Below are 15395 nucleotides of genomic sequence, written 5' to 3' on the forward strand. Positions count from 1 at the left end.
AAATACACGCTAAAAAGTCACGACGTTTCGACCTCTCCGAGGCCATTTTCAAGTGCGATTAAACAATAAAAGCCTTAGCATACATATATTCATAGAATTATAAATCAAAAATGTGTCAAAAATGTCAATGATAAGTATTATAAAGATAAAAAAGGACATAAAATAATGAAACAATGAAGCAATAATGAGGCTTGTAAAGAACTGGTCTAAACAAATAATTTAGCGCAGGTGGAATCACACTGTTTGTTTAGTGATGGTTTCAGTTCTTTGATAAAAAGCATTTCAAAAATAAGACAATCAAGTTTGTTCTGACACTTTCTTAAAATTTTAGCGGAGCTCGCGTTCGCGCCGTAGGAGCGCACGGCGAAGCCCCATAGCTAAGAGATTTTGGTAAACCCATCAGTGCGAGAAATTTTGGTTTGGTTATGACGTCACTTCCGTCCGACCGACCGACCGACCGCCCGTACGTACGTACGTACGCTTACTCCATGTAACCCAACATGAAATGAGACACTCAAACCTTGTGCTGCAAATCAGATTTTTTTCGGCGGGAAAATGCATGGCCAACTGCGCTGCCGGCCGCGTTTGTTTGGCAGGAAATAAACATGACATGCTCCCTGAAAGCGTTGTTCCCGCAAGGGTTACTAGAGCAAGCGCTAGCAATGCAAAATCTTTCAGACTAAAGAAATGCCGCACTTCTACTTATCAGCACACGTTTTTTGTAAGAACTTCTAGAACCTGGAACACTCTTCCCCTGCAGTTAAGATATGAACATGTAACTCTGAATCAATTTAAATCTCTGCTCTCCTCATACTACAAAGATGCACCTTTTTCGCACTTCGATATTGAGGACCTAGAACCTGGAAATCTGTCTGTTTAAAATGTAATATGCCACGCAACCTTTTAGAACCTATTTCGTGTTGTTATTAGTTTACAATATTTTACTAACTTATTCGAGTGTTTTAGAACTTTGTAAATCTTGGGCCCACAGTAATTGGCGCTAGCTGTTGTGGTCACCCAGCCTTAACACAGTAATGGTTTATTTTCTGTTTCACGTTGTTATGTTCTGTTTATAGTTTTAAGTTTGAAGGCGAAGTCAAATAAATAAATAAATAAATTGCATCGCCAACTGCGTTTGAGAAAAAAAATAATAATAGTTTTGAAGACGACGTGTACGACAAAACACAAGTTCAATTTATGAATAAGTGTACAAACATGAAAAGCAAAGAAAGGGAGATAGAAAGAGATCGAGAAAACAGGCGAAGAAGAAGCGAAGTTCGACGTCAAAGAGCGCGATTGAGAGCGGTAGCAAACAGACGAAACATGAGTGACGAACAAAGAGAGAAAGTACGGGAAAGGGTGACAGAAAAAACCCGTGTTGCAGCACAGGGTTTGAGTGTCTCATTTTACATTGGCTTACATAGATGAGCGTTTGTGATGTAGCCCGGGTTGTTTTTCGGCGGGAAAATGTATGGCCAACTGCGCTGCCGGCCGCGTTTGTTTGGCGGGAAGTTACATCGCCAACTGCGTTTGAGAAAAAAAAAAAAAATAATAATAATTTTGAAGACGGCAAGATACAAAGTCAATTTTTATATGTTACCAACAACAGGAGAAAGAGCAAGGCAACTAGCGGCGGGGCAAACAAATCGACTGGCACATCATCAGAATCTGGAAGTGAAATAATTTTACTCCGATCCGGCGCGACTCAACGTTGGATTTTTCCTCTTGAAGTGAAACGTTTCGCTCACTTAACGTTGTAAAAGGAACGGAAAAATCAGCAATGGAATAAAGGAACTGGTTATTCTCAGAAGAGGCGAGTACATTCATGCAATTTTGTTGACATAACTCTGCTAGTTTGCTGGTTTGCAATATATTGTTTTCTTGCAGTTTTGACACGCCGTTTAACTTAAGCTTAAGCTAATACTGCTAACTTCAGAACAGTGTTTTGAGCTCAGTTTTTCGGTCCATGTTGATTATTTCCCTTGGAGTTTTATTTTCTGATCTCGTCCAATTTTGCCGTCAAACAGCGGGAGAAAGAGTTAGGCGGATCGCGGCGGGAGAAACAAATCGATTCTTTTAGCAGCTTTTAGAGGCGGCACGTCATAAACAGCGGCCGGATCTTGAAGAGAAATTATTTTACTCTAGTCAGGCGCGATGAAATGAAATTAAGATGTGATGGATTTTTCCTCTTGAAGTGAAACTCAACGTTGTAAACGAACGAAAAAATCAGCAATCGAATAAAAGGACTGGTTATTCTCCAAAGAGGCGAGTATATTCATGTGATTTTGTTGACAAAACTTTGCTGTTTTTGCAAGAGATTTTTTTCTTGTAGTGTTGACACTGCATCTTGTTTAACCTCAGAGCAGCCTTTTGAGCTCATTTTTCGGTCCATGTTAGTTATTTCTCTTAGAGTTTTATTTTCTAATCTCATCCCATTTTGCTTCATTTAAAAAAATTTGATTCTGAGCTTGAAATAGTCAGTCAAACAAACGTCTCCCAACATTGTATCGTTGGCATAAACTACTGACAAATTTTTCTCGCATATATTTCTAATTTTAGCATTTATTTCTGACAATCTTGACAGAAAACAAACAAAAATACTTAAAACAGTAGGATATAACCGCAAAGATTAAGATGTGTGAGTAATTTTCACCGAAAGTCTTTTCAAAGAACGCTAAAAGCGAATGTAAAATTAAAGTGTGATTTCATTTTCATCAAAACAAAGTTTACGCAAAACATACATTCGCTTGTTTTTTGTGAATTTTTCAAAGATCGTTGTTTAGTTTATTTCTGTACTTATTGCTATGAATTATCACAGTGCTTTTTTCATTTATTACTTAAAGATATATTTGAAGTGTGTTTTTTGGTTGTTGTATCCATTTTCTCTGAGGTTTCTAGCGTACGGCCTTCTTGATAAGCAAAATTTACTAGACAGTGACAGTGCCGGTAGCGCGCGTTGGTCGATCATCTTAAAAACTAAAAACAATAATAAAAACAGAAAATATCATTTTGAGTCCATTTAAATTCCGCTTTATCACACAGAGAGCAAAATGTTGCTAAAACTATCAAGGAACTTCGTAAAACAGTCATTAAAACACTCATCGAAGGCGCAGGCAAACCAACTATTTAATTTTTTCGTAGCGTACAAAACAAACAAAACCGACGAGAACAGTTCCCTTTATACACATGTAATAAAGAGCGAATACAAGTTTAATTCAGGAGCAAACTAACAACGATAAATCAAATGTTAGGCATCAATTAATTGTTCACCTGAGCTGTGAAGCTTCCTACCGCTTGGAAATCACACGAACATAGATTGATAAAAATAGCAAACGATGGATCCAAAGAAGGAACTTGCGGAGTAATTTCTTCCTGCTCCTTCCTCCCATCAAAAGGACACTTTCATGCTCGGTTATAGTTCGTTGAAAGCACTTTAACGCCATGACTGATTTCAGTTTCTCAACCAAACAAAATAAAATCAATCCGATCCAAGTCTTTAGCTTTTGACACAAATAAACTTTTGCTGTTTCTTGTGAGAGACCCCAAAATTAACCTTTAGGAATTTCCTTCCTAGCTACGGCACTTGATTTCCATCTATTTTTGGTACAAAGAACCCGGCTTAAAGAGTCGAACTTCGAAAGAACCTCAAAGAACTTGTTTTTTTTGTTTTTTTTTTTTTACACAAAATGCAGAAACCAACAAAATGTAAAACGGTCGTGCTCAGCCAATCAGCAGCGAGTATTTTCGCCGCTCGACCAATAAGGAGTAAGTAATTTTGCCCTCGGTGAAAGGAAATTACGAAAAACTGCCCTCTGTTACAACAAATCAGCATTCAGTGATTTTGCCCTCTGTTTTACATTGTTATTGTTGATGAGCAGTTAGCTGTATATGCATTAAAAATGTTCTATATAACTGCAGAATTGTTGAGGAACTCATAAGGTTATTACTTTCATACAATAACCAGACTTCTATTGTGGAGCTCCGCTTTTAGGCTTGACTAAATATATATATTAAAACTTTTCGCAATGTCATTTGGGGCCATATTGTGCTGCTCCCTCAGGTGGTTTCCGATTGCCGATCCCTTATGTTCCTCAATTCGCTGGTGAAGGTGTCGACACGTGTAGCCGACATAGCCTGCATTGCACAGGCTACACTGAAAATGATACACAGCGCATTGTTGATTTACAAGGGGTGTCTTGTCTTCTGTCACTTTTATTTCATCCTTGATCTTCCGACTTGTGTACACCGGGCTGATGTCCACCTTGATCTTCCGACTAAGGTCTCCAAGTTGTCTGCGCACTGCGTTTGCAGATTTCTGATCTTTGAATGGCAGCACGATTCTGATTGGGGCTTCTTGCTCCTCGGGTACTTGCTGTTGGGTGTGCAAATACTGAGACACTTTCGAATCAATGAATTGACGGATGGTAGACTGCACAAGTTTGTCTGGGTAGCGCAGTTGGGAAAAGGTTTTTTTGAGACGTTCACATTCCTGATGAAAAAGCTTCCACGTATATGAGAGCTTAAATGCACGGTTGAGCATGGTATTTAGCAATGATCGTTTTTATCTACTGTCCACGTAGCCCGGTGTCCGTTGGCTTCCTGTACACCTTCGTGTCTAAACGGCATCCATTCCTGATTATATCCATTCCCAGAAAGGGGAGCCTGCCGTTTTCTTCAAGCTCCATTGTAAAATTGATAGAAGGATGACTGTTGTTCAATGTCGTTAGGAACTCAGAGGCTGTTTCAAAATGAGGCATTGCGCTAAGCGTATCAGGGAGGGAGCAGCACAATATGGCCCCAAATGACATTGCGAAAAGTTTTAAAATTTTAAGGAAGTGTCAGAACAAACTTAATTGCCTTATTTTTGAAATGCTTTTTATCAAAGAACTGAAACTATCAATAAACAAACAGTATGATTCCATCCGCGCTAAATTATTTGTTTAGATCAGTTCTTTACGGGCCTCAAAATTGCTTCATTGTCTCATTAATTTATGTCCTTTTTTAACTTTATAATACTTATCATTGACATTTTTGACACATTTTTAGCGTTCATGATATTCTTACCGATTTTTCATTCTATGAATATATTTATGCCAAGGCTTTTATTTTTTACTCGCACTTGACAATGGTCTCGGAGAGGTCAAAACGTCGTGACTTTTTTAGCGTGTATTTTCATTACAAAATCTATTTCAAAGAAATTACTCATCAAAGTTTAGTTTTGACGGCATTAAATGGCAAGTTTTTAAATCTTTACAACCCCATATTCTAAGGTGAAAAATGAAACTACAACGCCTCTTCTACGGAAATTGCCAAACACTATAATTACAATGAAACGGTTTTGTAGCATGGTTTCAAAATCAAAACGAATTTCACACAACACTTGAGGGAAATGACATCTTAGCAACTAAACAAGTGCCTCAAAAACTTTTAATTCTTCGCAAGAAAGCGAGACGACACTTTGTACAACAAGAAATTTCCCACCTATTGTCGGTGTACTGTCAAAAATAAAGGAGGTTTTTGGCCCGCTATTTATTCAGCTTGTGTGGTATATACTAAAACAATTATTCACCTTAGTGTCGGTGAAAGTGGTGGATATTTACCGAGCCGCACCTCCACTTCGGTGAATAATTGTAAATTATTTTAAGCTAACAAAAATTGACTTCTGTTGAGAAACATTTATCGCCAAAGAAACTTGTCGGGCCCGAAAAGTTACCGGAACTTTAGAGAAACGGGCCCCAGGGCTCGATCATGGCTCATAGCGCAGTTTATAATGTTTTCACCCAATATTTCAAATCAGGGCACAAGGTTAAAACACTTCCTTGTGTAAGTATTAAATTGGCAAAATGGCACATCTTGAAGTTTCAAAGGAGATTAAAGAGCTTGTTGAACCATTCAGGCGCGGCTCTATCGTTTTAATGATTGCAGAGGTTTCTGATGGTGATGAGGCTCTGAATGCAAGCCAAGCGTCGTTTTCAATTTTATTTTTGTGGGATTTGTAACGAATAAACTCTTACACCAATGGAAACCTAATTTTTCACTTGTTTATGAACCTAGGGATCTCGGCGTGTCGTAAAACTTCCTTGGTAATCATTTTTAAGTGCAAATAACGCCCTGCCAAATAATTTTCCGTATAATGCCTGGTTCAAATGTACCTGTTACCATCCCCCCCGAGCACACCCCTGGGAAAACCAGGCCTGTCTGGCCCGGGGATCGGGAATTTCCTCAAGCGGTTTTGCCCGGGGGTAGAGAGGCGGGACAAATCGAAATAACTACTCGCGCAAAGACTTATGAGGTGACACAATGGCGGCTAACCACGCGGAAAAGGCCACGTTTTTCGCTGGCAAGTACCATTGAGTACGTTGGCGAATGGCTGGACCAGAATAATCTATCGAAATTGAAAGGTGTTTTTGAAGGTAAGTGTCATTGGTAACTTGTTGCTATTTAATAAAATGAAAATACATTTTATTTTATCGATCCAGGTTCGGGGAAGAACACTCTGGTCAGCCTGTCACTTTTTTTGTATCTGAATCATCCAACAAAAATTGACGTCACATCCGGTCAAATTGGCGCCCGGTAGCCTGTCTCGGCGAAGTCAAATGATGGCGTCCGGGTTAGGCATTATTTCTTCGGATTTTTGAGCCATCAGTATCAGGAATTGTGAATTGTGGATATGAAAGATGTTGTAAAGATATTGCTTCGACTTCATGAGCAACGGTTTTCCAAAGAAGCGATTTTTTTCTATTGTCTTGATGGAAAATACGAGACTGCTTAGCGTCGTGTCATGGCGAAAATTTCACACTTTCAAAACGAGTGGCGTTCAGACTTTTGGCTCTTGTGGCTTCTGATCGTTCGAAAGCTGAAATTATAATAGCCTATCCCCTGTACAACATAATGGAGGAGACATCGTCAGTCATAGTTTGCAGTGTTAACATCGGGAACCTAATTTTCACTCGACGTGAAGTGTTGGAAGCCTGTATCATTGAAGCTGTTCCAATTGTCTTCTTTGTAAGGGACCCGTAATCTTCGAGGTGAGAAAATGTAGTTATCTTCATTTCCAGTTCTTTCCTGCCGACGTGAGTACCTTTACATGTGGGCTTTAGAGTAATAAGTCGGTTTTGTGCTTCGTAGCTCTTTAATAAAGACGCAAAAGACGTTTAATTAACAAGGAGCTGTTTTCAGCTTATACTCGAGCCATGTTTGACTGCGTGGTGCGTAAACCTACAATCTTTTAGGGGTCTCTGTAAAATGAAGACCGGATGGCGGCGGATGGCGGATGGCAGATGGCGGATGATAAAATGCGGATGACAAAATGCGGATCATAAGAAAATTAAAATACAATCGAACCTCCTCTAACGGCCACCTCTCTACAACGACCACTTTTTTTTGTCCCGGCTGACAGTCCATACATTAGCTCTTGTTTAAACCTCTCTACAACGGCCACCTCTCTACAACGGCAACGGACACTAAAGCGGTCCCCAACTGCCAAAATAACTTTTCGACAACGGCCAGTTTTTCCAGCGACTGACTTACTGTATACGTAAAAACTTTTTCTTAGAACATACTTAGAACGTAGCTCAGGCTGAGAGTCAGTTAAGAACATTTTTATATTGCTCGTGTGTTTTTTGACTACGAGTAGAAGTTGCTAATTTTGGCGACTTTTATCCGACGAATACAAGCGCCCGAGAGAAAGTCACCTTCTCCGAGGAAACGCATCGGGAGGGAAATAAAAATGGACAGTCTTATTTGTTGATTTGTTTGTTGTTTCTTTTTTTTTTTCGTATTTTTATTTTCGACTGAGTTGGTTGGAGGGACATCTTGTTCGCGGCAACAGCGCAAGTCGCACAAGCATTTGACAAGCAACTTGATACCATTGTATCCATTTTTTAAAATGATATACGGATTGTGATTGTATTCCATTTACGGTATATGCTGCAGAAAACAAAAACTGTCTAAAATACTTATAGCGAATGTTGCAAACCTTGCTCGTTTCGTCTTGTTGACATTTTGATTCAAAACATTATTTACGTTTTATTGTGTATTTTATTTATATATATATATATATATATATATATATATATATATATTATTTAAGATTGGATTACCATTATAGGCTACAGTAAGCATGAACTTGCCACAATAAACATGTTGTACTTCCCGAAACAAAGGTGTCGTATTACACCCCTACCTCCCCATAACGGCCACCTCTCCACAACGGCCACTTTCTTATGTCCCCAAGGTGGCCGTTGTGGAGAGGTTCAACTGTAATAAATAAATTAATTAATCATAGATCTCCCACATTTTTTATTCATGTATCGTCGGATCCGAAAAAAAGAAAGAACTTTTCAACTAAACATCACCACTACAGTACTTTTTTTGTCATTTTTATTAATAACTGACATTTAACAGAGAAAACTACACTATTTCCACTACAGTACTTGATCGACACACCACCCTACCCTATATAGTGGCAATTTTGCACGGAGCGTTTGTACGTGCGCAGCACGTGTTCAAAGGCTTGCTAGCGTGAGTTAGCTCGAGTGAATGATGATTGTTTTCATTAAGGAAGTACGCAGTACTTTGTTTTGAAATAAATGTAATAAAGTTCCCGTTAAAATCGCTTATACAAGTACTTTGTTTGTAAGGGGGAGTGGGATGGATTGCGCATGTGCATGATATCAATTTTCATTTATTACTCATTTTTTAGCTTATTTTTTTCCTTTGCGTTTTAATACATGTTACAAAATTGCGATAGTAGCATTTTAGTTATAGCTTTGACCAAAGTCTTCCGGCTTCTGTCGAGATAAATCTTAGTTTCATTGTTTAATAGCCACAGAAGGCTTAGCTTACCCATAAACCCGCACGTAGACAGTATATCGTAAGCAAAATATTTCACTCGATATGCCGGTTAGCCTCCTAAATACGTACTAACTACGGTACACACACTTTTCAATTCGCAGCATCACAAATATGGGAAACAATAGACTGTAACATTAAGCAATCAAACTCCGCTTCTTCGTTTAAAACCAAATACAGGAAAAATTTGCTTATAGACCAAAAGTAATGTAGAGTTCTTCACCGTCATCCGTTCGCTAAGCACGCTCTTTTTCTTTTTCTTTTTCTTTTTCAAACCTTCCCAAATAATTTTCTCTTCCACCGAAATAGCTTTCTCTTCCATCGTAAGCAGTGATCAACTCGAAAGCAGCATGCTCCTTTGGACACTGCTCACACTAAACCAAACAAATTTATCCTAATTCTTTTTAATCCTCCTTTGTAATATAAATGTTTATTGTTTTTTATGTATTGTATTGAATCTCGTTGTACGTGTGAAAAATAAAATTGAATTGAATTGAATACGCAGACGTTCTTTGGGCTCGTCACACTATATTTCCGTTCGTGCGGAGGAAATATTGCGTGACGAGCCCTAAGGACGTCTGCGAGAAGGAGACTATTCTCGGTTTTCACTGTCACGCCATTAAAAAAAATCGAAACCATTCCATGAATGAAGTCAAGAAATTGACATGGTATAGAGGATAAATAAATAAGGCATCTGTCTAAGTTTCAGGTCTTTGCGGCATTCCGTACTCGAGTTATTTGACAAAATGTTCCACATAAATTTACAGAGCTTAGTATGGAGACGTTGTGTCCCTCTGAGGGGCACAAACATGGCGGCCGGAAATACGAAAAAACATCTGGAGTTCACTTTTGCCAGAAAAGAGGTTTGTTTGCCCTTGTGAATTTTCGAATGTTTAGATTAATATTTCTCCTCAAACTAAAATTGTTTAGAATGCTGAAAATCACCCGAAGAGTCATTTTTAAGATACGGAGAAGCCCTGTCACGGCCGTCCTCCTTATGTCACGCACGATGGAAACTCGGAAATTGAAACTGTTCTATTTTCAAAAGGAAGCACGACATCGAGCTAAGAAATTGTGAACAGACATATTTTTAGGTAATCTTTCCTTGAATGAAGGAAAAAATTTTGTAGGCCTCCCGGTTTTGAATTCTAGAATTTGGTGACGTCACGTGAGAAAAGCGGTAAGAAAAATTTGTTCCGGCTATTTCAATTCCTACTGCAATTTCATAACATATAACAAAAGTCAAGCCATAGCGTAAGTCTTTCGGTCGATAACAGTTTATTCTTCTCTTTGGCATTAATCATTAGTTAATTTTTATGTAATTTACTTAAAAAAGAATCGGGCGTGAGAAATTGTTTATTTATTTACTATTTTAATTTTTTTGTCATCTGCATGTTATTATCTGCATTTTGTCATCCGCATTTTCTCATCCGCCAGCCGCCAACCGCCAACCGCCATCCGCCATCCGCCATCCGCCATCTGCCATCCGCCATCCGCCATCCGCCATCCGCCATCCGCCATCCGCCATTCGTCATTCGCCATCCGCCATCCGCCATCCGCCATCCGCCATCCGCCATCCGCCATCCGCCATCCGCCATCCGCCATCCGCCGCTATCCTGTCTGTATTTTGCAGAGACCCATCCTTTAGCAGTGATAACCTCCAGCATCGCTAATACCCCAAAATAGATAGATACAGAGATTTATTAAAAAACTGAATCATTGTATAATGCAATTCGAGGCATTTGATTGGCTTAGCGGCTATGGTTTATGAGCCATTATACCATGGCCGAGAAATGGCGGCCATTAGATTGCCTTCTGGTTGTTCTTGCACAGCGAAATCAGTAAGATCTAGCAATATTTCTTGATTGTTTTTAATAAAACAATTATTCCACTCGCGCTAGTTGGATATAAGATGATTATAGCCAACTCGGCGCTATGTGCCTCGTTGGCTATCTATCATCTCATATCCAACGAGCGCTCATGGAATAATTGTTAAATAGTGAGGCAATAAGTAACGGCTTCAGATGCGATTGCATTTCTTGTAGTCCGAATGAAATACAAGGGAAAACGGCATTTGTTATACGAATACTTTTTTATAATCCTCGGGCTTTAATCCTTACGTTTTCACCTTTCGTTTAGAGACAGAAACCATTTGTACGGTCCTGATATGGGTATGTATGTGACGCCAGGTCAATGACGGATCTTAATTTCCGGTATGATCTAGAGTAACGTTACGCATCACGTGTACGTTATTCTTGTACGTTTTTTAAAGTTTCGCTGTTTATATTTTTTTTAAATGAAATTCAGGGGAAATTATTTGTTATTCACCTTTCACTTGAACACAGAAACCGTGTCTACATTGATTGTTTTTTTTTTTTTTATAGTAAACATTAGACATTTTTATCTATCTTGGCCCGCGGGGTCATAGACTGATTTAGTTGCCAAATTTTCGGTTAAACAAAACTAACCTTGAGGAACTAAAAAACACTAAGTATAAATAAAAAACGATAAAAACCTTTCGAATTTTTAAAGTGCTAGTAATGAAAAGATGAAATATGAATGGTTGAAAACTTGGAAAGTTAAAAGATGCACAACTGAAAGACACTATAAAAATAGACATATAAACAGATTATGTTTCTTCGCGTCTGTTCATCGCCTTGGAAATAGAAAATGCCTCTCTGGGAAAGCGAATACCGTTTCTTTTGAAGTTGAGAAATTCTAGAGGAATAAGTCTTATTTTTAGTCATTTGTGTCTTGCATCTGCCATCCTGTATGTGACACGTAACACATGTGGTGAACTTCAGACTCGGCGTCTCACGGCGGGGATGCACAATCTGCAATTCAGCGAGGCATGCAAGGCAGACGTGTGAGGCACTCAGGTTAGCATAAAAAACACTCCGGTTAGCCTTAATAGCACTAAGGCTAGCTTAAATAGCTCCCCGGTTAGCTTAACAGTTAGCACTTTATCTTGGGGTTGTTCATGCCTCGCATGCCTTGCATGTTTTGTTCATGCCTCGCACGTCTGCCTCGCATGCCTCGCTGGCTCGCATATTGTATACACCCCTCACGGCCCGAGTACAAAGAAAGCGACCGAGAATTTAAAGAATTTGATAACGTCACCGAAAACTTAACTCGTGCCAGCCGAGTACAAAAAATGAGACCGAGAACAATAACTCGTGGCCCGAAGTCTTATCTCTCGGCCCATTGCGACCAAAAAAATAAAAAAGTATTTGATAATGCTATCGAAACCTTAACTCGTGCCGCCTTACAGCCCGAGTAATAAGTAGTAGTTCACTTATCTGAAATGCATTCATATCATGTTGTCCTGCAAGTGCAGGCTTGAGGGGGGGCTTGAGTCAGAAAATGTATCTGCGTGGGTTAAGGCTTTTTAAACATTTGTACTATAGTTATGCACATGTGACATCAAATTGTGGTAAGAACAAACAGTATGCCACAAGCCACAGACAAGTGGCATGAAGTCCTCTTTGGGCTTATGAAAGGACACATGGAAGGCCAAATGTACTTTAAAAACTCTTTATGGCTGACAATGTCATTTGTACATCATATAATTATTTACCAGTTATTTCAGTTATGTTAGTTGGTGCCAAATATTTAAGGGTGGGGAATTGTTTTTTTCTCTGTGTCCAAGGTAGGGGAAGAGAACATAAAGTAAAAAATTTTTCGAATTCCTGGAGGTTATCTAGCAGCAGAAACTGACCCGTACATTAAGTTCTAATAACATTGTCTCCTTTGAACCAATGAAATTCAAAGTTCATTTTGACAAGGAATATTGAGTTCTCTTCAATTCAATGAAAAATCAAAAGTTCAATAACCACACAATCAGTTCAAAAACCACACATCAGTTCAGTGACAGCAGACCTCAATTGTAAGAATAACTATAGGTGAAAGGTTTTTTATTCCAATGGGACAGGTAAGAGGAGAGGGGAGGGGAGAGGGTTTTACGGGAGCGTGATCCATATTTAGAGTAGGCAGAAAGTACAAGTGAAACTGATAAGTATCTATGTATTACAAATAATGGTAACAGGCTTACATGCATTTAAAACTCTATTGCCTTCTTATCCATCGTTTGTCTTTGTAATCATATTTGGCAACAGCTGCCCAATAATGTAGCTTTTTGTTGTACATAGTTCCACTTCCTTCTTGTCAATGATGCAGATTAGTGGCCCGTTGGTAAATTTGTAAAAATCTAGAACTCCTATGGTTCATTGATAATCAAAAAGTCAAATAACCATAGCAATAGTTCAAAAAAACACACTTCAGTTCAGTGACAGTAGACCTATGTAAAAAACTGTAGGTGATGTGTTTTAAACTTTCTCTCCTTCATGCTTGTCAAGGATGCAAACGAAAGGCCTGCTTGTAAATTTCATATTAGTTCAATTTAAAGAAGGCTTAAAAATTCAATCACCACACCAAAACAACAAACCTCCCACCCCCCCCCCCCCCCGCCAAAAAAGGGGGGGGGATTATATAAATGTATACAGCTATTTCAATTAACGTTGTCGGATCAAAATAAAGCTAAAAGACAAGACTGCAATGTTTTGTGGGATTATTTTTATGAATAATTTCATCAAAATCATCCCTGCACGTGCAGGTCATTGTACTGCTAATTACAACCTATTGTTTTCTCCAGGCATGACTGATTTTGATGAATTTATTTATAAAAATCCCACGTAAACTTTCGGTCTTGTCTTTTAGCTTCATGCTTTGAACCGACAACGTTAGTTGAAATGGCTGTATATATTTATTAACCACCTGGGCCCAGTTGCTTGAAGCATGGTTAGCGCTAACCCGGGTTAAATGCCATGACAATACCTCTTAACTAATGGTTAGTGCTAACCATGCTTCGAGCAACTCAGCCCAGGGTGATAGCAGACCTGAAAATTAAGAAAATTTACCGATGCGGGTATTTTTAGTTCAATGGGTCTTGCAGGTAGGGAAAGGGAAAGTGGACAAATATGTTCGCATTATATTAATAGGGTTCATACGTTATATTACCATAGTTTAGAATTTTCTTTCCCTAGATGAAATTTTTAGGGATTTAATGTTTTTAATTTTTCGTTTTAATTATTTTTTTTTTTTTAGAGATTTTAAACAAAAACTCAAAAGGAAAGAGACCCGCAAATCCCCCTGAGACGAGAACAGCTTCAATGATACAGGCTTCCAACACTTCGCGTCGAGTGATAATTAGGTTCCCGATGTTAACACTGGAAACTATGACTGACGATGTCTCCTCCATTATGTTGCACACGGGATAGGCTATTATAATTTCAGCTTTCGAACGATCAGAAGCCAGAAGGAGGCGATGTGATTTATATTTTAATTCATCGCTTTAAAAGCTTATCCCAGAACTTGGTTTGACGTAAGTATCCCAATTTTAGTAGCTTTGTTTCGTATATTCAAGGCTGTTTATATTCATTTTTATACTTTTATCTTAAAGGTATAGGCTTTGGGTAAATGTTTCGGTTCCCAGATTTGTTCTCAATTTTTACAGTTGGATTTCTGCATGCAATGCGCACGCGTCGCTTCGAATTCAACTCAAATCTGCGGCAATCAGCTTTGACTTCTTTAAATTTCTATACGCGTTCGTCAAACACACAAACAAAGAAAATAACTAAGGCAATAAATCGTCAAAACGAAGCAGTTTATTTTTAGTCCATGTCATGAGTCCCGGGGGTAGGGAATTGTCTCTTTTTGTGTGCCAAGGGATGGGGAATAGGACGTCAAGTACACAAATGCCCGGGGGTATGCCCTGGGGGGATGGTAACAGGTAGAATTGAACCACGCATAACTCTCACCCTGACTTTACCTTTTGTGGGCTATTTCTTTGTCCTTGGTTCCTTACAGGGCCTAGAAAAGTGTCTCAGGGGACGTATTCGGATACACTGATTCGATTGGAGGCTTCTTAAAGAATATTTGTCTTCCGTCCAAAAATCGACTTTTTTTCCTTAATTGAGAATTAAGGATATGATCAACCACGGCGACTTTCTTGATATTTGAATAGCTTCTCCCTAGTAAATTTATAAGAAAAGTATGGGAACAAGATAGGAGAATTTGTTCTTAGTATTCACTGGTTAAGGTCGCCCCGTTGCATGCTCAAACGTCTATTTCCATTCGAACTAAATCCCACCATGAAATAAACACCAAACCGCCTATAAAAGTGTGAGAAGAACACAAGAAAATTTTGAAACTTTTTGACACGTGCTTTCTCCTCTGGTGAAAAAAGAACGGGTGTCTCGAAGACGAAGACCCTAAGACCCTAAGACCCCGAAAACTCGAAAACGAAGACCCCCAAAATTTCTGAGTGTTAGTACAAAAAAAAAATAATAACATAAAAAATACATTGATTTCATACCTCAAGTGATATTTAATTCCTTCCTCTGGTCCTACCATGGTTATCCGTCATCTTGAGCTGAGTAACCGCGCTCCCACAGAATACTGACCGGAAGTGCGTTTCCCGCTCCACTAGACCGGAAGCGCGTTTTTGAACGTCTCAGTTACCGTGCTGGGTTTTTATTTAATTA

The 15395-nt window shown here is 38.9% G+C and overlaps 1 protein-coding gene across 1 annotated transcript; it reads right to left on the reverse strand.

Moving 5' to 3' along the window:
- Positions 1-206: 206 nt before the first annotated feature.
- LOC146475157 (uncharacterized) lies at positions 207-4555 on the reverse strand. The gene is made up of 2 exons (XM_085116203.1): positions 3999-4555; positions 207-336 (listed from the first exon to the last, which is right to left on the reverse strand). The coding sequence occupies exons 1-2, from the start codon at positions 4538-4540 to the stop codon at positions 207-209; spliced, it is 672 nt and encodes a 223-aa protein (XP_084972329.1). The 5' UTR covers positions 4541-4555.
- Between the last annotated feature and the right edge of the window lie 10840 nt (positions 4556-15395).

This window comes from Pavona decussata, unplaced genomic scaffold (assembly GCF_977016875.1).
Source record: "Pavona decussata unplaced genomic scaffold, jaPavDecu1.1 SCAFFOLD_85, whole genome shotgun sequence".
NCBI classification, from domain to species: Eukaryota; Metazoa; Cnidaria; class Anthozoa; order Scleractinia; family Agariciidae; genus Pavona; species Pavona decussata.